The following is a 23,569-nucleotide window of genomic DNA, read 5'->3' as shown; positions in this document are numbered from 1 at the left end:
AACAAGGGAGTGGGAGTTTATTTCCTGAGAGATCTTTACTCTTGGCAGCTTTTCTGGGGGAGGAAAGAGGAGCATTCAGGCCAATGAGATAATGTATCCCCTCCCTTTCCCAACTGCATCCCAGAGATGATGTTCTGGCCTGGCTGTTTCCTTATGTAGATGCAGCATCTGAGCATCCCTAAAATATGATTGAGTCCTCCTGACTGGCCTTTTATTTGTCCTGGATGTCCTTGGCCAGAGACAAACTGCTGTCCCCATGAAATATTTATGTGACCAGGAGTCCCTAAAGACCTGACTCCATTGGGGTCTGTGCTACCTGAATATTTTTATGGCTTTGGGTGTACATGATTTCCCCAGATCCTTCACCAGGCACACCAGGACAGAGGCAGTGAGCATCCCTCACCCTTCTTATCTGCATCTTAGGCAGTCCCTTCTGCCCTCATCTTCCCTCTTCTTTTGAACACACTGATGTAAGTCTTCATGCTCAGAGCCTCCCCTGCCTTTTGCCTGTGTATCAAGGAGTCACCCACCAGCGCCTGCAGTACCTGCTGGAAGGAGCCTAAGGATACAAGCGTGCAGGGTGACAGGAAGGTTTGGTAGCTCCATGGACAGCTTGGGATGGAGGGAGGGGACCAACCTGCCTTGTTTTATGTAGCAATTAAGGACCTGCATCTTCATCAGAAGACTGGAGCTGTGATTCAGCACAGCCACACCTCCAAGGAATTTACCCTCCAACTTTGACTTACTTTTGCTGTTTTAAACTTATAGCAGATGTCCTCACCAGCCCTGTTATTGAGGGCGCACGGCACCTCTTGCAACAGCAGAGCAATTAAAGAGGATTTGCAGGTCACCTTTAAAGCATTTCCCACAGCACGTTTAATCTTGTTATAAGTCTTGTATCCAATACTGCTTTTATTTCAGCAGTTTTAATTGGAGTTTTAAATATTCTGAATCTTATGCAAGACACCCAAAGTGCTGGAGATTTTCAGACCCTCTCTTGCACAGCGTCTGTTCCCTGAAATGCCATTGTCCTTCAGCAGAGATAACAGTAACTCAGCACCCTGATATTAATGTATTCCACACTTGATACAGGTTATAGGTGGAGGTGTTTCAATATGAGGTCAAACCCCACTTTGCAACCAGTTGCCCACTGTGTGATGAAATGTGTGTGTACTTGAAGAGATCGCCTCCTCCCTCGAGAGTTTATAATATATTCATGCACCACTGTATGAGTTGGAAACTGGGAGAGAAACCAAGAAGGAAAATGATGAGGAAATTTAGCAGAAGGGAACACTAGAGGGAAGATGGAGGGTTTTGGAAAGGTAAAAATAGCAACCATAGAAAAACAGAGCAGGGAGCATTCGATATTTTCCCAGTGACATCAAAAAAGACTGTGAAAAAGAAAATTTTCTCCATGATAAAATTGTCTGCGGTTTTTTGGGTTTTCTTTTTGTTTAAGAAAGCCCGGTATGGGAGGAAAGAGCAAAAATCTCCCTGAAACTTTTTACCTGAGACTCTTCAAGAAGTAACAATGCAGCTGCATAGCTCCCGGCCTCATTTCAGCCTCCTAGACAGGAAGATACAAGTGAAGAATTGACAAAAATGAGAATTGATTAAATGAAAAAAAAAATTATCAAAGCGTTATGGTTTTGACCACCTGTGAGGCAGCAAGGCAAAGGAACAAAGAGGCAGGGAAGGAGGGGAAGAGCTGGCAGGATCTGCAAACAACCACAACCATGGGTGAAGCTGTGAAATGCTAATAGCGAAGCTGCTCCAACGCCACTGGGGACAAGTTTCCGAGGAGCCCTGTGCTCTGTGAAGCGTGTTTGCTCCTTCCTCTCTCCCCATGGTTCGTTTTGCTCTGCCTTGCGCCAGATGTGCTGTTTGATTGCAGACCCCAGGGGTACAGGCTGGTTGTTGGCTGTGGGGATCCCTTTGTAGTGCACTGTGTACAGGGCACGAGCAGGCTGATATATGGGCTGCCCAACCTCTCCCAGCCCCATAGATCCCAGCCCCACAGCTCCCAGGCCCATGGCTCCTGACCCCACGGTCTCACACATCCCAGCCCTGCTGGCCCATATGTAGCTCTGGGGGGACCGTGAGCTCCGGAGCAGTAACAGGTGCTTTGTGTCCTGGCCCAGCATCTCAGGCTGCAAATATATTTCCTGTGACTGTGTTTCTCCTTCACCCTGTTCGTGTTTGTCGCCTAAACCTGTTGTCTTGAGGAGGGGATCAGAAGCCCAGCAGGAACCCAAGATGTTTGCTCCGTGCCTGTGCCAGTAAAACCCCCCTGGCACAGCGCAGCGTGCTCAGAGCTGTAACACCAGCGTTTGCCGCTCCAGCCCTGCTAAATCGCACCTCTGCCCTTCGAGAGCTCAGGTTCTTTACTAACAGCCGAGCGTAAGGAGCACACTGGGCTGTGCACTACAGACAGACCCGGCCGGGCGCGCTGCTCCCGAGGGCGGCGGGACAAGAGCGCCGGGAAGAGCAGGGGGAGCGACGCTCGCTCCGGAGCGGGGCGATGACAGCGGGGGCGATCCGGGGCGGGGGGAGCCGGGCCCTCCCGGGGCGGTGCCTGCCGGGCCGAGGGGCGGGTGAAGGGGCGGGAGCGGCGGAGGGGCGGCCGCCGGGGGGGCGGGACGGGCCGGGGCGGCCGCTGCTGCCGCGCACTCGGGCTGGGCTGCGCTGGGCTCGGTGCGGGGAGCGCTGCCATGTTCGGCCGCGGCTCCCGCAAGCGGCTCTCCAGCCGCTCGGTGAGTTGTCGAGGGGGTCTCTCTCTCTCTCTCTCCCCCTTCGTCCCCCCGCCCCGCTCCGCTCCAACCTGTGGCTCCGTCCCGCCGCCCGCTTCGGCGCCGTGCGGGTCCCCGCCCGCCCCCGCCGCCCGCATGTACCCCTTTCCCCGGGTGCGTCCCCCTCTCCGGCCCCTCCCCTGCCCTCTCCCAGCCGTGCGGGTGCCCCTTTCCCCCGAGCGTGCCCCCTTTCCCCCCCGGGTGCGTGTCCCCTGTCCCCCCATCCTCCCCCCCGTCCCGCAGCCGGCGCTGACTCTGCGGTTCGTTGCAGCTGACGGCGTCGGGGGAGCCGGAGAGGGGTCAGCCCTGCAACACCTGCGGGGACCAGTGTCCCGGCTTTGCCCTGCACAAGTGGAGGTAAGGCCCGGCGAGACCCCCGTGAACCCCCCGGCCCATCGCCCCGACTCCTGCGGGCAGCGGGACCCCGGTGGGTCCCTTCCAGCCTCTCTCTTCACAGGGTTTTTGTGGCTCCCTCCCCGGTTCTGTGCGCATCCGGGCTGCAGGTGTGGCTTTTTTTGGGGGAGCGTTTGTGTTAGTCCTAAGCGTGTTGCGCACCCGGGGTGGGGGTTCTGGAGGCGCGGGTGGGTTTGCCAGCCCCACACAGGTGTGCCCCACAGGTGTGCCCGTGGCGGCCGCTGGTGCGGGGTGCAGCAGGATCCAGACGCGGGACTGGGGTAACTGGTTTGGTAATTACCAACTCGCAACCTCCCCACTGCGGTCAGGGGCTCGTCCTGCTGCCCCGGATCATGCCGGGGGAGCTGAAGCCGCCCTCACCTGGCGGGGACAATCTGGGTGGGGTGGGAAGAGGGAAACGCGGCTGAAGGCGTTCTGATGGTTTGCACCAAACCACTGCGTGAAACTCCTGCCTCCCCCATGGCGGGATTTATCCCCTGTCAGTGATGCCAAGCAGAGATTTAGCTCTTGAAATGGATGGCGGTGTGTAGGAATGAACAAGTATTTTTGGCTATTTCTGTTGTGTGTCTTTACAAACTTGACAGCGCCAGCGAGCCCTGGCCTCGTGCTGGGTCAGCACTTCTCACCTCCCCTCGTTCTTCTGCCTCGAAATGAGTTCCTGCTGATGGGCGATCTGGGACTTGGCGATATTAAATCTGGGCTGTGGGCTCTGGGAACTGCACACAGACATAGTAGGCCAGGGAGCGTGTGGCGACCTTTTAACCTTATTTTTCAGGGTATATGTACCCTTTTCTCCAGTATCTGCTGTGCTTGGCATTCCTCCTGGTCCCTGCCCTACTTCTCAGAGATGCATCTCAGCTGCTTAAAGCTCAGGTTTAGAGCAAGGAGGGGGATTGATATACCCCCATTGAGTTGTATCTTAAAGTTCAGCCTTGCAAATCATCTGTTCCTGGTGGCATTTGCCCCAGGGTATGGTGGGACAGGTTCCATAGGCTGAGGTCTGCCCCGAGGGATGCACAGCGACAGGTGGGGCTCAGCTGAGGTTTCCCGTGTCCTCCAGCCTGGCCCTCCACAGGTGCTGATGGCACATCCAAGTGCTCAGACCTTCAGGAGCTGAAGGTGTCCCTTCCTCCTGGGCTGCAGGAGATGTGGTGTCCTGACACCCTCCCAGTGATCTGAATCTGCCACGTGTGTTAATAGATTTATAAGGTCACCCCTGAGTTGTCTTCTTTTCAGGGCTTATGAATGCTTTCTGGAGCTGTCCCAGGTTTCCTTGTGTCATTGCAGAGCTGCTTTATAATGCTAAAAGTGTCAAGGGGAAATTTCAAATACAGGATGAGAAGAAAAGCTGTAGTCACCAACAGTATTCCTACCCTGCTCCAAGGACTTTGTGAGGTGCTGTGGTTCCTGTTTTAATGTGTCAGAGGGTGCAACTATTCAGTGGCTTTTGAAGAATTAAGTGAATTTTGATAGCACCCCATCGGAGGCCAAACGACCCAGCAGAAGGGGCACCCACTACTTGAGTAGTGTCAGATGAGAGGAGCGTTGTGGCTCTTTTCAGGTTGTGCCCTCTGCACTGGCACATTGTGCCACTTGGCCCAATCCTGCCAAACTCTGTGTGCAGGAGGGTCCAGCCTGTCAGGACCATCCATAGCCATCTCTTTTCCTGAGGGACCCCAGACATGGGCAAGGATTTTGGCTGAAACAGTGTGGGTTGTTCTAGCAGCCTTTTCTCTACCTCCCCAACGGCAGGAGAAGATGGGCACCCTTTGGGTATGGGTGGGGTCAGCCCCCAGAGGCACTGCTGCCTGTGTGCTCCAGGTTTGCATCCTGCTGAGCAGGTTAGACCTTACACCAAATTGCCTTACGCTGGGACTTCATGAGCTGAGAGCCCTCCTGCACACATTCCCATTTAATTGCCTTGATATGGGAGTAATTACGCAATTAAACCAAATAAAGGCAACCCATTTGCCAGAACACAATAGAGAGGAAGCATGTTCATTTTTTACTAGCCAGTGGTCTATTAATGCCAGGAATAGGTAAGCAGGCAAATTATTCATAGTAGTTTTGCAGGTCAAAAACATGCTGAGGAGCCTGTGCCCTCTGCGCACGAGGTGGTGTAGCCAGGGCCTGCTGGGGCTGCTCACCTGAATGTGCAGAATGAGACTGGAAGGAAACAAGGGTTTGCAAGGAGTTCTGCAGATTAGGGATATAAATCCAGATCAATTAACCACTAGAGATTTGTAAGGCTTTTTATAATCCTTTAACAGCAGAGTTTTGCTGATAAATGTAAATGGGACTTTTTTTGCTTCAAAGATGCCGACTGGTGATGTGCTTTAGGGAGACAGAATTTGTAAGCTTGCAGGCACTGAAACCATTGCTGAGATAGGCATTGTCTTATACCTAATTATGCTGGACTGTGTATTTTCGACTTACCTGTGATTTTAGGTGTGATCAGCCACTCCATTCAGCAGGCAAATTGCTTTGTTAGACGAAGATTTCTGTGGTTGTATGTCCCCTTAAAAGCCACTTTTCTCAGAGATGGCTTTGAGTATTGGTTGAATTTATCATTCCTGAGCCAGGGAAACCTCCTGAAAATAAATTGTATTCTGCAGAACTGTTTTCAGAATAAACCTGATCTCTGTACTGCAGGTGATGTGCAAAAAGAAGATGAAAGGGAATTGTTAAGTAATTAAATAATGTCCCTGTTTTTTGAAGTTTGTTTTTGAATCTTAGTAATTTTGCTCTGCAATTTATAATCTCATATTCAAGGTAGTGGGTGAATTAGCGTGTAGCAGTGTCAGCATATTTAATGCTATTTGGGTGGAAGAGAGGAATTGAAAACACCTCAGTTAAACTGAAGCCCTGTGTTTTATGCTTTCAGAGCTCTCTGCTGAGTGCCACAGATCTCTGCCTCTTATTGTAAGGCAGAAGTTCAATTTTCAGTTTTAAATCATTTAGCCCTGAAGAGGAGAAAGTAAGCGGTTTGTCTGAAAAGACTGAAGATTGAATTCCACCCTCCTTGGGTGTGAAGTCTGTGAAGATGCTGCTATCAAACTATAACCAGTAAAACCCCCAATTTCTCATGGTCTGAGCAGCAAAACGACTCCTTCCTCTCCTCTCGTTGCTTTCTGCTGTGGTGGGTTGTCAGCAAAGTGCACATGGACTGAGTTCTTCTGTGTGGGCTGCGGTCTGAAGGATGGAAATGGGGTGTACATAACCAAATCCTCATTAATACAGGTCGATGGCTTTGTGTGGAAAAAGGGAAATCAAATTCAATAAAAATTGAACTCCTTAGGAGCCCGGTTACTGTTTTCTAATCAGATCTGCATTACATTAAACTGTGTGCCATTCAGCTTGTTAACAAGCTTTGGCATTAAATAAAGCTGTCACTGGAGTTTGGTGAATGAATAGCCATTAGGAGTGTCTTTTGCATAATGTCTTGCAGAGAAAAGCCTTCCAGGGAGGTGGTCCAGGAGGAGGGAAGGGAATTTATAACCTAGTCCTGATGCAATTAGTGTGAATATGCAAACCTTAAAGGTGACAAATGGTTGGCTTTTGCTGCTCTTAAGCTTACTGTGAAGAACTAATTTCAGATTTACTCTGGGTGAAGTAAAATTACAGCCTTAATGCTGTAGTTAAAATAGCGAATCCTTCGTGTTGGGAGATTGGCATGTGTTTAGCACATGGAGCCATGGTTGGTTTGCTCCTTGAGAAAGCCTTGCAAAAACCATACTCTTGCAATTGAACAGACCTTGCTGTTCCCTGCTCTCTGCCTTCCCCGGAACGACCAGCTAAAAGCATAGATGCAGCACACCCAGACCTCAGGGTGCTATTTGAGCTCTGGTTTGAGGAGGGGGGATGTACCACCTGGTTTGCTAAGCCTGCAGAGGCAGTAGCATACGGCCGGTTTTCTGAGGTTTTCTGTCACAGCATTCGGATGCTGTGACAGAGAAGACAAATTTAAAAATAGTGTCTGAAAACCTTTGGAGAAGTCTTTGTTGCCATAGTTATTCTTCTGGTTTGCAGAAGCATTTAAAAAGCAGTAATAAACATGACATAAACCCCTGGCAAATCAGTCTTCGTCTTTAGTTTCAGTGTGAGATTATGTTTTACATCTTTTCTTGGAATATCTTCTTCCTTGCATGTGTTGTGTAATCTTTGTCCCTTGGAATCACGTTTTGCCGGGGAAGAGATCTGCTTCTCTTCATGTGTTTCCATCACACGTCGTGGTCTTAACATCAGTGGGTGTGTGTTTGTACAGAACATAGTGCCTGGCCCTTACCTTCCAAGGCAAATTTATGTGACTTGACATAATATTCAGTAATATTCTATATTAACAAGTTTTGATCGTACAAGTGTTTTGAGCATTTATGTATTTCCGTAACTCGGCATCTTGCTAAATTCTACTGCAGTCAGTCCCACTGAAGTTTCATCTCATCTGGCCTCGTCAGATCAGGGAGCATCTGCAAGGATAAACTTTTCAGCTTCTCGGGAGAGATCCACCTAGAGATCCCAGGTGATCAACCCAAAGGGTTATGATTGACCACTTGATCACAAAAACCTACAGACAAGGAAAAAGAGACGCGTGTCACAAGACAGTGACCCACAAAGGGGTTGTTGGCGTGTTTGAGGTTGCTGGGTGATGGTGGATAAGTCGCTTTGCAACTCCCTTCTCTGCCTTGTTGACTGTAGGCAGGGAGTTGCTCGTGGCAGTGGATGTTTGTTTTCTTCCTGTGTTTGTCCAGCGCCCAGCGCTCCAGAGGGTCGGGTGCCTGTGCGTGGCGAGCACCAAGAAACTCCGTGTTTGCAGCCTCCCTCTACATTCCCCCAGCACTGGCCCTGCCCAGGCAGGCTCCCATACACATCCTGGGCGCCTTTGGGTCTCCAGTTTGATGCCTCTTTCCTCATCCAGAGAGCAGAAACAATAATATTTGTAACGCAGCACATGAACGAATAACACCGAGTTCTGAAGCATTTGTTTCTACTTCCAAAAAAAAAAAAAAAGTACAGATTATTGCTTCCATATGTTTTCAGCATTTTTCGTAGGTTATGTGTCTTTCACACACACGCTCCCAGCTTTTCCCTTTCATGAATAACAGGCTTTGTGCCTCACTCCTTTAGGATTCAGATATTCCACACTTCCATGCATGTTTATTTGAAAGGCTTTGGAGATGTGAGAATAGCAATACCTTATCTTGAATGGGCTATGGCTGCCACAGTGAATTGTACTGGCCTGGTGGGTTTTAGCAAATTTGTCATTTTGCAATGGAGAACCTGCTGAAATAGGCAACATTCAGCCAGTGCGGGTCCATCCCGGTGCTTATCCATCACAGCACTCCTGAGGTGAGTCCCTGGGGGACTGCAGAGGGGCCAAGTGTGCTGCTGTCCCTAGGAGACCTGTGCCTGTCCCCAGGGGTAGGCAGGAGTCACCTGCCTCCCAAGGATACTGCATCATGGTGGAGGGGATGCAAAAAAAAAAGTGAAAGCTTGGTTGTGTCTGCTGATTTTAAAGCCTTTCACAGAAGGGTTGCTATCGTTAGTTTGTCTTTAACGATATTTTTTGTTGTATTTATTTGGTCGTAAGCAGTTCAGAAAGGAGAGGCTGCTCCCTGCCAGGTTACTCAGTGACAGAGTCCGTGTCCTTCAGCCCCTGTGCTGGTTTGGGTGGGGGTGGTTTGGTGGGGGTGGCTGCTGTGTGCACTGAGGCTCAGCTTGGGGGGATGCTGGAGCGTGCACTTAGCTTGGCATCAATGACTTCAGCTGTCCTATTTACTCACACCTGCGAGGTTAAACACTTGTGTAAGTGTTTGGAAAATCAGGTCTACTTTTTCTTTGAGTTTTTCCCCCTCCGTGGTAGTAGGGACAGAACAGGATAAGTAGTGATGCTTGTGCTGATCCCACTGTTCCCAGAGCGTCTTTGCCAAGGGGCAGCTGGGCCATTGGGATGGAAGTTTGCATGGGTGTGGTGTAGGGATCAGCATTGTCCTGCCCTGGGACAGTCTTTTCCTAATGTTGCATGTACAGTTGCATTTAAGGATCTCCCAAACATTTTTTCTGGCTTGTCCATTCCATTCCTTCATGCCCTGCTGCTGAAACAGCACTTTAAACAGCCGAGACTGATAAGGTATCCTGTTTGTGTTGGCTGGGAGACACAATATGCACATTAGCAGAGCATTACAGTGTCGGAGGCAGTATTGTCCCTGGCAAAAAGCCTAAAATAAATTCTTTAATTTTTTTGTATGCGATGTACAAAAGAGCAGGTGAGGTATGTGCTTGTTTCCGGGCAAACTCAGGGAGCCTGTTTGAAGTCCTTTACAAGCCACTCAGGATTGTATTGCAAGAACTCAAAGGAGTTTGAGACACTTGTTGATTGAATTTCAGCTGAGCACGGAGCCCTGCTCTGCAGCTGCTCTAACTGGAGCTGCCCTGCCCTGCCCTGCTCCAGTGCCACTGAGCTGTTGGCAAAAGCCAAAAAAGCAGAATTTCTCCTAGAGAACGGGCAGTGTGGGTACGTTTTCTGTCTGTTTTGAAGTGGCCTTGTGCAATTCTAGTTTTATGAATGGGGTGAAAAACCACTAATAAGCTGTTGAGGGATTTGGGCTGGTTTGGGGGGGGGTTATTCTGTTTCTGGAGTGATTGTGAATGACACTGGTGATGGAGGGGGACAGAGCAGACAAACAGCGCATTCTGTGTTTACCTGATATTTTACTTCTAAACAAATAATTTTAAAGGTTGGTGGGGGTTTTTTGCACTGAGGTTTTTTGGAAAATGACTACAGCTGCTTCTTGGTATGCAGAGAGAGGAATGTTACATGCCTTGTGTGAGTGAGCGGGTTTTGCCATCCCGAAGGCAGAACGGTGGCCAGCAAGCACTTTCCTGGTGCCTCAGCCATGGGGTTGCGCTGGCAAAGCACAATTTCCTCACAGAGCCTTTCAAGATGGATTTACCCGAGAGAGAGCGCCACAGAAGTGGGATGGATTGGAAGCAGGATGGATTGGCTTGCAGTGGGGATCTCCTTCAAGTAGACAGCTGTCAGTGCTGGAGACTGAGGTTATGGATTTGGGAGCCGTGTCGGCTGTGATTTAGTGGGACGTAGTGAACTGATTTAACAGCTCCTGAGCTCCCTGTGCATCCACCCAAGCCCAGGGAAATGAGTTAAATCACTTGTTGAAGTCTCTGCTGGACTGATGCGAGGGAGGAGGTGGGAGATGAAGAGTCACATCGGTCCCGTGACAGGCAAAGCTGGGCTGGCGTCCCTATCCACTTACTGAATTTTCCTTCCCTGCCGTAGCCTCAGCCCTCTCGGTCCTCCTCACTGGCTCCCCAAGGAATGCCCTGAGTCCGCTCTCCTCGCAGGACGTGTCCTGCTGGAGCCCTGGCGGTGCTGTGCTGCGGTGGCTGCGATCGCCCGCCCGGAGCGTGTGGCGCATGTTCCGTGGGGAGAAAAACTCCTTTAATAGAGGGTTTGCAACAGGCCTTTCACGAGCGTGGTGTGGCGTGAAAGGGAAAGCTCCCGGTCACCAGTTTGGTTGGATACAAGGTGATGCCCGGGATTCCCAGCTGGAGGGGGCCGGGGCGCAGCTATTCGGCTGACGCCCACTGAGCGCTCCCCTCCTCTTTGTTGCTCTCGGCTGTAGAGGGCTGTTTAGTGCTTTCAAGAGTTTTTTCATTGGTTTTGTTCCCTTTCTGTTTGCCTTTAAACAGTCAATCTGCAGCCTTTTAGGTTTTTTCAAAAGACGGTCTCCCGCCACCCCGCCCTGTAATCCATCCTTATTACACCAGTGAGTCACTCTTCAAATAATCAATTGCGTTTTCATTGTCTGGCTTGTAAGTCTATCACCGAGCTTAAGGATGGCTGATAGTATCAGCTGAGACCTTTGGCAGCTGGTTTTGCAATTTGTGATGCTCATTTGGATATTTGCTTTTTTCTCCGATGAATAATCTCCCAGCCGTGGCGGGGAAAGCCAGACTCTTCCCGAGCGCAGCATCTCTGCGGTCACTATCTAATGTTGGAGGAATTTGTAACATTAGCAGAATTGTCTGATGTTAGGAAAATTTCAGGGTGAGCCTCGCGAGCATGGCTGTAAAGAGCGTTTTTCACGTGGGCTCTGGACGCTCATCAATGCAGCCCTGATGGCCAGGGCCTGTCTCAGGTTCAGAGGTGCTTGGGCCAAGAGGTGTGGAGAGAATTCAGGGTGCTCCTCTCCACTGCTGGAGAGACTGTTTCTTCCCATGTGTGGCTCTTTGCTCATCACAGGACCCTGATACCAGAGATTAACACTTCGAGAGCTCAGTGAGACAATTATTATTCTTGCCATGGAAGGAGGCACTTTGTACTCAGCCATTGCAGCAAATATTTCATCCCCTATCAATTGCCCTTGTGCAGATGCTGCCGCCGTGGTGATAAAAGACATAATGGCTGCTCTTGCTGATAAGGGGAGTGTATAAATATAATTATTGAAATCCCTACACAGAGCCTGTGGATGGATGGAGAGTCCCTCTCCCTGTGAGGGGTTTCTTTTGCTCAGAGCCTGTTTGGGCGAGCAGGAGTCTGCAGCTCCTGGCAGCTGAAGCTGGAGCTGCTCGGACACAGCTGTGAGCAATTAGTAAAGGATGTCTTTTCCCCTCCCTCCACTTTCTTTCCTCCTCTTCTGCTTGAAACCAAGCCATGTGCTCCGGGGAGCCTGGAGGAAAGCCCCAAGCAGCTCAGGTTAGAGATACTCCTGGACCAGCTTGCAGGCGGCTGGTACTCAGTGTGGTTACACTCCAGTATGGGGTGCAGGTCTACGGATCCAACCCAACCTTGCAGGAAGTGTACTGCAGCCAAGGAGCCAGAGATTATTTAGATCAAGCCAACAAAAAAGTATTTCCATGGCAGCAGTAACCATAGGAAACCTCCTTAGCGTGTCTTGGATGTTTCTTGTTTCCTTGCCTTCAGCTGTTTGCTCTGCAAGCAGAGCAGTGGTTGCAAGTGCTCAGTGCCCTTGGTGCCACCACGAGTGGCCAGTGAGCCCATCTGTCCCCAAGGGACGTGTTGCTGCTCCTGGTTTTCTCTTGCACTCTAGTTGGTAAAAAGATGCTTTTGGAGGCTTCTTTATACGCCATAAAGTTTCAAAGCCACCTTTTTACCTTGTGTCAGCTCACAAATGCGTGTTTGATCCTTAAATACCCAAGGCATAAAAGTGAATTGGCTCCCAGGGTCCAATTCTTCTTTTCTATAGTGTCTTAGAAAGATGCTTTTATATTCCCTCTGGCTCAGCTAGTGATGCTTGGCCTTCAACCAAGACGGGGAATCTAGGACAAGAATCTCTGAGAAGAGCAGGATGAAGAGTTATAAAAAACCACAACGTTTTGTTGGGAGAAAAAAAAATGCTGGTATAAGATTCTGTTTAAAAAAATAAACTGGAATATTTTTGGTCAGCTTCATGTGGACACATTTACAGGAGGGCGTAAGAGGAGGCTTGTTTTCCTGGGTAGTGCCTCCTCTAGGAAATCCAAACTGTGAGGCGAATACAAATGCTGGAAATGGAGAGGCTTTGCAGTGAGTCACTGGAAGGGATGGGGAACCAGTTGTGCCGGTTCCCATGAGCAACCAGCTCACGGAGCGGTGGGGACAGGGTGGCTGTGTGGAAGCACCTGGGGGCCTGGGCATCTGGAGACAGCACCCATGGGTGCTCTGACCCCACCGGCCCCCTCCCATCCTCCCAGGTCACTGTGGAGGTGTGCCCACGGAGCTCTGCAGAGCAGATGGGCCCTGCTTGCAGAGCCGAGGTGTTGCACAGAGACAGGTTAAAAAAAGATGTCTCCTTCTGTGGGAGTGTGACACAGGGAGAAAAAATACATTGTGGTGCTGGTAACTGGGATTTTGGTGCTTGTGTATCAGACGGTGCTGCTCCGACCTCCCCACGCCGTCAGGTGCTTGTCGTGGCAGGGTTTGCTCTATGGAGGAAGACCTGGGTGGTCTTCAACCCATCTGCCTTGGGTGGAGGTGGACCCCAGAGCAGAGATGCTGCTGGACTTGGTGCCCTGTATCTTATCCTGACTCTTTGCGGATGGTTTAATCCCTGTTTTCGCAAAAACCCAACTCTACAGTAGTCAGACTTTTGTTTAAAATTACACAACATTTGACGAAGAGGCAGCAAGGCAGAGACAAGGCTGATTCCTTTCCTCTTCTCGCCTGCCAAACAGTGGGAATGGTCTTGACAGAGGTGTGGCCCTGTCATATTATCTGCGTTCAGTGCCATAAAGGCCACATGCTGAAAGTGCAGCCCCTTTAAATGTCAGATTTGAGAAGAGCTGGGACGTGAGAAGATAATAAAAGTTAATATTTGAAAGTCAGGTTTGTGCAGCATAGCTTGGATTTTTAATATCAAGTGCATAATTTATTACAAGGTATAACGGTTTCAAATACATATATTTGAATATGTTTTAATATTATCTTTCCTTCCAGTAGCAGGAACAATGCTGCTTTACAATAGAAAAATGATTTCACGTTGCCACGTGACAGTTTCAGCGTGTACCTCTAATAGATGTGCGATTTGTTGAAGTGTGAAGGCTATCTGATAAATGCCTGAATAATAAAGCTATATTGTTTGCTCTGATTTCCCTTTGCTATTTTCAAATGTATAAATAAAACATTTTCACACTGTACCCAGTGTAGTTCCAGTCCAGGCTTATTTACTTTCTGCTGATGCAACTTGTGAGAGACATGAATCTTTCAGTCTGACAGGAGAAATCTGGTGGCACCGGTATTGCATGGTGCACTTGAAATGATCGAGTGTAATTTTAATATATATTTTGTCCTAAGAAAAGTTGTAAGCATTTAGAAAATATTTTTAAACAAAGAAACATTTGTCTCATGTACAGCAGAGGGCACTCTGCATCGCTGCTGTGCTGAGTGGCTGCTGATCCAGCTGCCTGAAGGGGAAAAAGAAATTCCTGTGCTTACATTATGTTTTGCAGAAATGAAATACTCTTGTGTGTGTGTTTGCTTATATAGGGGTGTGAGTGTGTATATAAAAAGACACAGGGTGGCATATATATAAAAATAATCCCAGCACATAATATAAAACTTAAATATTCGTAGTGGTCGCTGAAGTTGGATGAAGCGCATGTTGTGTTGATTAATACTCAGCCTGCTGTTACATTGAGCTTTGGAGGGGACTGAAGTGTGCTGAGAGGGGAAAAACGAGGAGGCCCTAGCCTAGTGAAGGGTTGCAATCATCATCTTCCTCCTGAAGACACAAAGTCTAGAGACATCTTAGGATGCTGGGAACTACCCAATTCAAGGAAAGGTCTTGAAAGATTGGTAATATTGGGGAATGCAGAATTATGAGTCCTTGTGTCTAGAAAAGCAGCACATCTGGGGACTTGGGGGTTTCTGTGCTAGAGTTTGCAGTGCTGAGGTCTTGGTCTCAGCGCCACCAAAACTAGTGGAGTTGCAGGGCTCTTGTGGAAGTCATTGAGATGGTTCTTACCCCTACTGTAGAGGTTATCATCTGTGTAAGGAAACTTGAAATACAGAGTTCATGGCTGGAGCAGAAGGCAGGGTGAGGTGGCAGGGCTTAAATGCTGGCTGGAACATTGTTAGTTAGATGATGAAGGACCTGCTTGCTAGTGAGGGACCCCATCCTGCAGGTGCGGAGGTGTGTACTTAATTGGTCACAGAGATTGGGACTTCATCTTCTGTAATAAGGTTTCTCCAACAGAAATGGACTTTATTCTTTAATCTTCCCTGTAGTTAATTGCACAGACACTACCAAGGTGTGTTTCTTGTTGAACTCTTTGTGAACCTTGTGTTTCTTTTAAGATGGAATAAAGAACTCCAAAGCCAAGTCCATGATCAGCTTTTGACTGCAATGTGGTGCTGTTAAAATATTCTGGGCAGCTGAATTTTGTGCCATGCTTCAGGTGATGTGTTTTCTGGTAAAACCATATGATACTATGCTGAATGTTCAGGTTTTAGTCATTAATTCAAGAAGAATTCAGATTTCCTCTATCTACCCCAGTGAGCTGCTTGGATTGGGCTTAATCTAAATCTCTCAAAGCAGGGCTCCTGCAAGAGGCTGGAAGTGTCAATGCTGTTGTATAAAATATGGGGCTGGTAACAAGAGTGAGAGGGCATGTGGTTCAAGATAACCAGTTTATGCAAAATACACAGCTGGGTGGATTTTGCTACAGAGTATCTGCAGAGTCTAAAACGTTCAGAGGAATATGGAAATGTTGGAGGGGCTTTATAATAATGGGCACTAATTATGATGAAATGGATTTGGGTGGTAGAGAGTAATCCAAGATTACAATAGTAAGGTTTTTTTAAAGTAGCCCCTGCTATTTGGGAGGGCAGCAGAGCTCCTTATTATAGGGTTTAAAGCAGCCTCTCTGTGGGATTGTCGCAAGCAGCGTTCGCCCTTTACTGGTTATTTCACAAGGGCTTGGTACAGCTCAGACATGACATATGTGAATAATTTCAAGGGTACAAGCTGGCCTGTGTGCTGAGAAGCACCTTCTCACTAGGATAAAGATGCTGTTATATTGATGTGCCTGGATAATTGCTTTCCTGGAGGTCTCGCCGGAGCTGGGCTCTGGGAGGGGACATTTTGTCCCGTTATGGTGATTCCTGCATTGCGTGTTTTGGAGCTGTGAGAGCAACATGATGCTGCCACCACCAGTTAGGTATTCCTGCCTGGACTGGTGGGCTGGGAAGTTTTAGGAGAACAGTACTGGGAATGAAGTGTTATAGGTCTGGGATTGGGACCAAAAGCAAAATGCAACACCACAGCCTGGAGCACAGGAGCCTGGTTCTGCCCCACTGGCTCCAGGTTTTTGGGTAGGAGCAGATATGCAGAGCCAGGCACATCTGCTCATGCTGCTTGGCTTTTCCTCTCTTTTAAGGCTCTCGTGGTCTTTTTTCAGCACTGACTGTGCCACAAAGACTGGACTTAGCACACTGAGTGCCTCAGGCACCCCTCTCCTTGGGAAATGATGGTTATGAAATGTTTTGCAGGAGCTTGTTGTTAAAGGAGATTTGGCAATATAGGGCTTGAAAGGCTGCACTGGTGAGCTGTCCAGCCTTGTGCTGGAGACTGGCAAGCCTTAAGACTCACCTTAGCCAATGTCAATAGAAATTAAACTATTTAAATACACAGTTAAAATATGTTGTTATGTTAGCATGTGGACCTCCATGCAAGCTTGCTCTTTAACTGGATCCATTAAAGGACCCCCATGGAAGATATGTAGGAGGCTGGTTAAAAAGAAAATCCCAGTCTTAACTGCTTGTTTGCTGCCAAGTGGATTTTGGGCTGAGGTGAAAGGCGCAAAGACACCTGGGCTTGTGGGATTTATCTCAACTTTGGGACTCCAAAACCTTGTAGGCATTGAAAAGAAATGGGTTAAAAAGATGATGTGTGCTTCCTTTCAGGTGATGAAATCCAGCTGCCCTGTCTGCTGGCTTTTCCCTTCCTTGCTCCCACGCACAGTGCCCGAGCCATGGTAGCAGAGGAGGTTGTTAGCGATGGCTGGCACGTCCTTGTGGTTTAGCTCGGCCGTCTTCCTCAGCTTTTCCAGATGATCCGGGAGCTTGAGTAGTTCATAAAAGGAGTGAGTAGCCAAATGGACCAATAAAAGAAGTTTGTGGAAAGGCCCAATATATTTTACGAAGAAAGAAATGGATCCTCTAACGTGAGGGTTGTGTCTTGTAAAATTTTGCAGGGCTGCTTGTGCTGTTAAGCACTGGCTTCCTGCTCCAACCGCTCCTTCAAGCACATGCAGCAACTGCCTAAACTTTCCTTTTGGCCTGAACTTTTCAAGTTTGAAGTGAAATCTTAACCTGGGGAAGTCATGTCGTGAATTTCCCAGGGACTGGGAAAGTGATCTTCAGTGACCTGTGATAACAGTCTTCAAATAAAACCTGTCTGGCCTTTGCAGGACATTCCAGGCGAGGTAAAACACAGCTTTACATCTTCTCAATGCTCTTTGATGGCAACAACTGCAGCGAGAAGGCCAAAAATTGGCCTGACCATAGTTATTGCTGGGAAATGCCTCTGCGTGATCCAGGAAAAGTGAAGCTGTTTGGATGTGAGCAGTGAGTGAGTTTGCAGAGCTGGACGCTCCGTGCACACGCGGTGCTTCCAGCCATGGTAACCCGAGGAGTGAAATTTCAGCCCGGCGCAGAGGGCAAGCGCAAGGCTGATCAATGATTTAAATCCCCCCCCCAAGCTGTTTAACAGGTTTGAAGCTGGCTGTGGCACAAGGAGCTGGGGTGCCCTGCCAGCTCGGGTGGCACCATCCACAGCTGCAGAGATCTCATCTGCCCATGGCACCCTGGAGCCTGTAGGATGGGGAGGCAGCAAATGGGGCACAGATGCTGAACCCCTTCCTATTGTTGGAGGGACAAGTAGGGAGTTGCAGGAAAGCAGAAAATGAGGATTTTGCTGCTGTTTCAGTGTTTTGTGTATCTGTGCACAGGAGTGTCTGCAGCTTTGACCTTGATGCTACCCGACCTGTGAGATTTTTAACTGAACCTTTTTTAGTATTCTCCTTGTGCAGTCTGAATTTATTCCACTGGGCTGCAGAGATGTGCTGGTGTTCAAACCAGGCTTGAGTTTCAGGATTGATAAAGATTTGATATCATTTTTCTGTCTTGGTCCCAAAGGGCAAAGCTGCAGAGCCTAGCTAATCTTATGAGATCCATGTCTTTTTGATCTGACAGCTCCCAAGAATGGTTTCTGCTGCACCCAGACTTTAAAATGGACCAGATTCCCAGTTTCCAAACTGCAATTAAAATTTGGCTTCAAAACCAATTTCTCAGGTCCTAAATGCTGAAAAGAGACAAATTTTGAGTTGTGAGACCTCTGGGAAATGACTACAGGGACAATGTGTGCCAGTGCATGACCTTTCACTGAGGTAGGGATGGGGTGACCCCAACTGCAGCCAACTCTTAAGAGAAGAGTCCAGATTTTAAGGCAATGGCATTACATTCCCCAGTCACTGGAAGTCTTTACAGTTGAGGGGGTGGTTACTTTTGGAGGTGGTTTGGTCATTCCCAGCTTTGGGGAGCTGGCTGTGCCAAGCTCTTCTCTTCACTGGCAATGCTCAGCTCCCCTTTAGATTCATGGAAACACAACGATGTCTCCTCTCATGGATAGTGATGCTCAGAAACACTGTGGGATTGGATGAAGTTGCCATGCTTTTGGCTACTGGGCCCCTTCCCGTGGGCTTTCTCCAAGGCAAAGGTTGGTTTTTACTGCTGGAGCTTGGCTGCTGCTCTCGCTTCCCCCACGGCCACCTCTTGAGGGGATCGATGGCTGGTTTTGGCAGGAGCTGTTTTATTTCGTGCTTGCGAACACAGTGATCTCAGCTGTTTGCGGGTCTGCGTGAGGCTGGGTATTAGAGCTGCTTTGATGTCTGCACTGATACATCTTAAGGCAGCTCAGGATGATTTTATGCAGTAGCCCCAAGGTGCTTGCACAGAAAAAGGTGCTTTAGAAATGTAAATTTTGTTTGAGGACAGATTTTTCTGTGCTGCTCTCACTCAATTCAGGACGAGGTGGTAAAAAATGTAGCGTTTAATTAAAGTTTGTAAAGGTTTGGAAATGAATTGCTATAAACATAAAAGATGTAATCAAATGCCTACCTAATCCCCACCTTAAGGGCACATTAAATGCAGAAAGAGTATAATGTGTTGGAGACTGGATTGAAAAGTGATGAGGATTTGGGAACAGATCTTTTCTACCTGGAGCTTCTAAATTATTTTACTTCAGGCTTAGGGATTTAGACATCTACGTCTAACAGAAAAAGACGTAGCAGCCCAATTCTCAGTCGGCACAGCTGGCATCATTCTACTGAGTCATTTTAGCTACAAATCCATATGGCATGGCCTTATGACGTGCATTACAGCAGTGTCCTGACAGTGTATGAGATGGGAATCATTCCTCAGTTCATCACCGAGTAGAGGACTTTTCCTTCTCTGAAGTCAATGGCTAATTAGAGAAAAGCACCTGATAGGTTTCCAGTTGCTGGAATAGAACAGGGTGAAGGAGGAGATGTGGCATTACACAGTGTCAGCTTGGGAGCTGGGCTTCCTCAGCTGCAGAATTGCCTTCTGCCATCTCCAGCTTCAGTTTAAAATAAATAAAAAAATTGAATCAATTTTTTTATCCTGAAAAACTCAGTAGGAACCAAATGCTGTTATCACTCTGGGTCTCTAGAGAAATAAAATCGAGATGTGTTGGAGCTGCCTGGCTCCATCACCATCCATCACCATATCCCCAGGAGCCAGGCATCCCCAAGAGCCACTTTTCCCCATGGAACCCTTGGACAGTCCAGCTACCTTCCAGCAGTGCGATATCAGCAGGACCATGCCATGGTTTTGTTTTGCAGTTAGTGATATTTGGCTTTGTTCAGCTTTTGGTAAAAACCAGGCTATGTTCTGTGGTCTAACTGTGATCCACTGTTTTTTAAGGCATGCGAATTGTATGGAAATCACGAATATTTCTCTTTGTGGAGAAAGAAGAGTGAGATGTCACCAAAAGCCCAGCTAGACCTCTGTCTCGCAGTGCTTTGCTGGGATGGTGGCAGCAGAGGTTTGCATTCTTTGGGACCAAGGCTTGAGGTGAGATGGGGAAGGGCTGCAGGGAGAGGGCCCTCATGGATTGCAGTGATGTTGGTGGTGACAACAACACTGGGAGGAGCAGAGGTAGTGGTAGGGGATTGCCCTTGCTGGTAGCGTCAAGGAACCAGCAAAAGATTAACTCATCCTCCTAATGACAGAGGAGTAAAAGAGCCTGTGCAAAAGGGAAGGGGCTGAAATACCTGGTAACAGAGCCGAAAGTAGCCCAGTTAAGGATAAAATCAGTCCAATGTCTTATACTGCAGGGCCCCATGGAAACGGGGAGGGCTTTCTTTTTCTGTTGAATTGGGCTCTGCGCCAGGTGAAAGAAAACATTTTCCCAACACCAAATGGAAAAATGCAAGGCAGACGTCTTAAATGAACTGTTAAAGGAATAGAGCCGTGAAAAGAATACATTTGCTGTGAGCTGGGGTTATGCATTTAACAGATTTTTGAGTATATGCGACCTTTGCAGTTTGTAGAAAGAGAAATCTGCTGCAGAAACTCAAATCGTACTAAAGGCTGAAAGCAAACGTCAGAGTATCATCGCTTTTCCTAGCCTGGGCTTTGCTCGGGAGGAATGGACAGTATCTCTCTGTCCTCCTCCAAAATCTTGCTGCGTTTTTCCTTTCCCCTCTAGCCCTCTCCACGCTCTTTCTACAGATCACTGGCAGCTCTGCTTGTGCTTTAAAATAACCCAGGCTAAAAAGTGCGATTTGCGTTTCAGCGATTTTTGATTACACCCACGTCCTATATTTATTGCCGTTTAAATCATCTGTGTTAGTTTGAGATGTGTTTCTTTCGAGCAAGGCAAAAAAACCTTGACTCTGTTGCTAACTGTTGCTAAGGGAAAGAAGATATTTATTCATCAGGGCACTTCTTCAGTACTGCAAGGCTGGTAGCCATGGAGGAGGAGTGGAAGGAAAAGAAACGGTTATGTATTTAAGTCCTTTCTGTTATTGTTGTTGGACTCTTGCCATATCTACTGATGGTCAGCAGATGTCTTTTTCTTCCCCTCCCAACATTGTGCATCTTGGATTAGAGGTGCAGCTCTGGTTATGGTGCAGGGCAGCTGATCCCTGGAGCCTGGTGTGAAACCCAGAGAGTCCCTGGAATGATCCACTGGGCTTTGGAGAGTTCATGGTCCCACAGGTGTTACGAGGCTCCCATGTTTCATAGCTCTTTCCCCTCAGTCTCTCCAAAGACACTTTCTACTTGGCTTTCAGAATGTCCTTTTAAAAAATCCCATCAAATCAGAGACATCGAGAGCCAAAAATGATGCACGTGGCTGCGTTCCCTCCCCGAGCTGCTGCGGGGACGTGTGGCAATGCTGTTTGCTGGCTCTTGCCGAGGGAAGAGGTTTTCCTCTCAGCTGTCATAGCAACAAGAAAATATTGTTTTGATGGAGATCAAATTAAAAATCAAATTTGTCTCTTTCCTAGTAAGCAAATTGCTCACTCGTGAAAAATATAAATCACTTTGATTGGGGCAAAAGTCTTTGTAAGCACCTCTGTGGATTTCCAAAGTGGATTTTGCAAATGCCTCATGCCACATTATGTTCCTGCTGGGTTTATGTAGAGTGTCCCATGAATTTGAGCTTTATTTAACATTAGACTTGGGTTGAAAAACTTCCTTGGTAAAACTTGGGCAGTGGAGGGGAGGTGGAGAGGGAGGGAGACAGGTCTGAAGAGTGTCTGGACGCAAAAGGAATGACTCCTCAAATGTAGTATTTCTATTTTTTCAACTGAAAATACAGACAAGCAAACAGTAATTTGGTGGTTTCAAGATGCTCAGGTTCTTGGAATGCGAAGCTGAACACAACCTGAGAGTAGAGAGGAGGAGTCAAGTAAATGGGAGGGTTTGCGACAGAGCTGGGGAGAGGAGAACAGTGTGACTGTCTCTCAGTGCTCTCCCACACCCAAAGGATTTCCAGTTGGATGACTTTCTAAGCCAATGTGATTTCTAAGTATTTGGTGTCCCCAGGTGCCTTTCTGTCCTGTGAGTTATCTGAATTCTCCCTTTGAGCCCACACGGACTTTGTGCATCCACAGCATCATTTGCCATGGCTTGGTGCCCCTGCATGGGAGACCACCTTGCTTGGGTTACTTGGAACCCAGTTAGTTTCCTTTGCTGAGGGCATGCCATCCATGTGGGGAAAAGAGGAGGGAGAAGCAAAGACCTTCCCAGGCTGCCCACAGGTCCATGCCAGTACCAGGGCTGCACTGATGGCCGTGTTTCTTCTCAAACCGGTACTTGGAAGCTCAAGCAAGTAATTTCTGTTTCCCTTTTGGCTTAAAGTATAGTAGCAGTTGCAGATTTACTCAGCCAAACTGGTTCTGTCATCAGTTTATCTGTAATTAAGATTCCTAATTGATAAGGAAAAAGCTTTGTCATTCAATGTAAAGTGAGAAAAGGAAAGGGTTTTTCTTGGAAAGTGTTTAAACGTCGCAGGCATTCTTCTGCAGAAGTGAACAACCCCCTGTCCAATGTTGTGCAAATAATTGGGTTTGTTTTGTTCAAGAGACATCCTGTTAGCTCAGATGGTTTGTGGATGTAACCAGGTTTTTTGACTGCATGAACGACTCTGACCTGACATCTGGCACTGGAGTACAACATATCAAGGGCTGCAGGAGTATGTGGTGCTTTGATTGGAAATGGTCTCCCAGACTTAGGTGACAGATGGAGGCTGGGAGCTTCCTCCACATTATATGGGGTGCATAAAGTCTAGCTGTGGGTGAGAGGGGCTGTCCCATTGGCCACGTCCCTTTAACTGCTGTCTAGAGAGGTTTTGGTGCTGGGTTACCAGAAGCAGGAGGAGAGGGAGAAGCCATCCAGAAAATAAACAGGTTCAGATTTTGTAGAATTTACTTGTGGGCTTTTGGACATCTCAGCTTTCCAGGTACCCAGGTCTTGGTTCAAAAGTGGTGACTTTTTGTATTGAGCTTCTGTTTTTAATCTTTTTCTTCTACCCTGCTTCTCTGTAAGGGACTTGGTCCCGGGGACACACAGCAGCCCTGTGGGAGATGCTGCCTCCCCTGTGCCTGTCCTGGGGAAACCTGGAGCCCTGATCCCGTGTGCGTGCCACAGCATCACCAAGAAAGGAGGGCAAAAGCAAAGGGCTTGTTTGTTCAAAATGTCAGCATCGAAATTATAATGGAAAATTCCTTTTTTTCCCCCATGGAACTCCACACGCACAAAGCCTTTTCCAGCCAGCTCCCTTCTTTAGCACTCAGTATTGATTAGTGAAATCAAATCGGGCGACGTTGTCGTTATCTGCCGCAAGCTGGTGGAGGAAGTCACGGATTTCCAGTGGCACGCGGCTCTCGTGGAGCTCACGGCAGAGTGCAAGCGGTGTGACATTGAGACCGTACCTGCACGGTCAGTTATCACCTGCTTTTGGTACAATCCTCCTTGTTTTGCCCAGGCTGAGGTCTGCAGCGATGCTGGGGCCCTGTGTCCTCGGCAGATGGGCAGCTGCCCGCAGGCAGCGATGCCGCCGGGCGCCCGCCTCTCCGCACCAGCAGGCATTCGTTGTGCATTTTATTTTTTGCATGTGTTCATCTCCAGCATTACAGACGTGTGTGTGTGTGTGCAGAGCAGTGCTGGTGTGCCAGGGAGGATTATTATATTGCTGAAGGTTCTTTTTTTTTTTTTTTCTTCTCCCTTCATATATTTGAAAAAGCAATACAAAATTACATATATAAACGGCAACATCTGTTACGGAAGCCTGGCCCAGGCAAATTACTGCTTTAGAAAG

The 23,569-nt window shown here is 48.1% G+C and overlaps 1 protein-coding gene across 1 annotated transcript in view; it reads left to right on the top strand.

The window, feature by feature from the left end:
• Positions 1-2,696: 2,696 nt before the first annotated feature.
• Positions 2,697-23,569, top strand: part of PRICKLE2 (prickle planar cell polarity protein 2) — a 105,642-nt gene continuing 84,769 nt past the window's right edge. Inside the window, exons 1-2 of the mRNA XM_027723012.2 lie at positions 2,697-2,753; positions 3,061-3,146. Of these exons, the coding sequence (XP_027578813.2) occupies positions 2,712-2,753; positions 3,061-3,146 (128 nt within the window). The 5' untranslated portion in view covers positions 2,697-2,711. The remainder of the gene's footprint in view (positions 2,754-3,060; positions 3,147-23,569) is intronic.

Source organism: Pipra filicauda, unplaced genomic scaffold (assembly GCF_003945595.2).
Source record: "Pipra filicauda isolate LSUMZ 115617 unplaced genomic scaffold, ASM394559v2 scaffold148_size1903560_pilon, whole genome shotgun sequence".
NCBI classification, from domain to species: domain Eukaryota; kingdom Metazoa; phylum Chordata; class Aves; order Passeriformes; family Pipridae; genus Pipra; species Pipra filicauda.
This window is presented reverse-complemented; position numbering and strand designations above follow the sequence as displayed.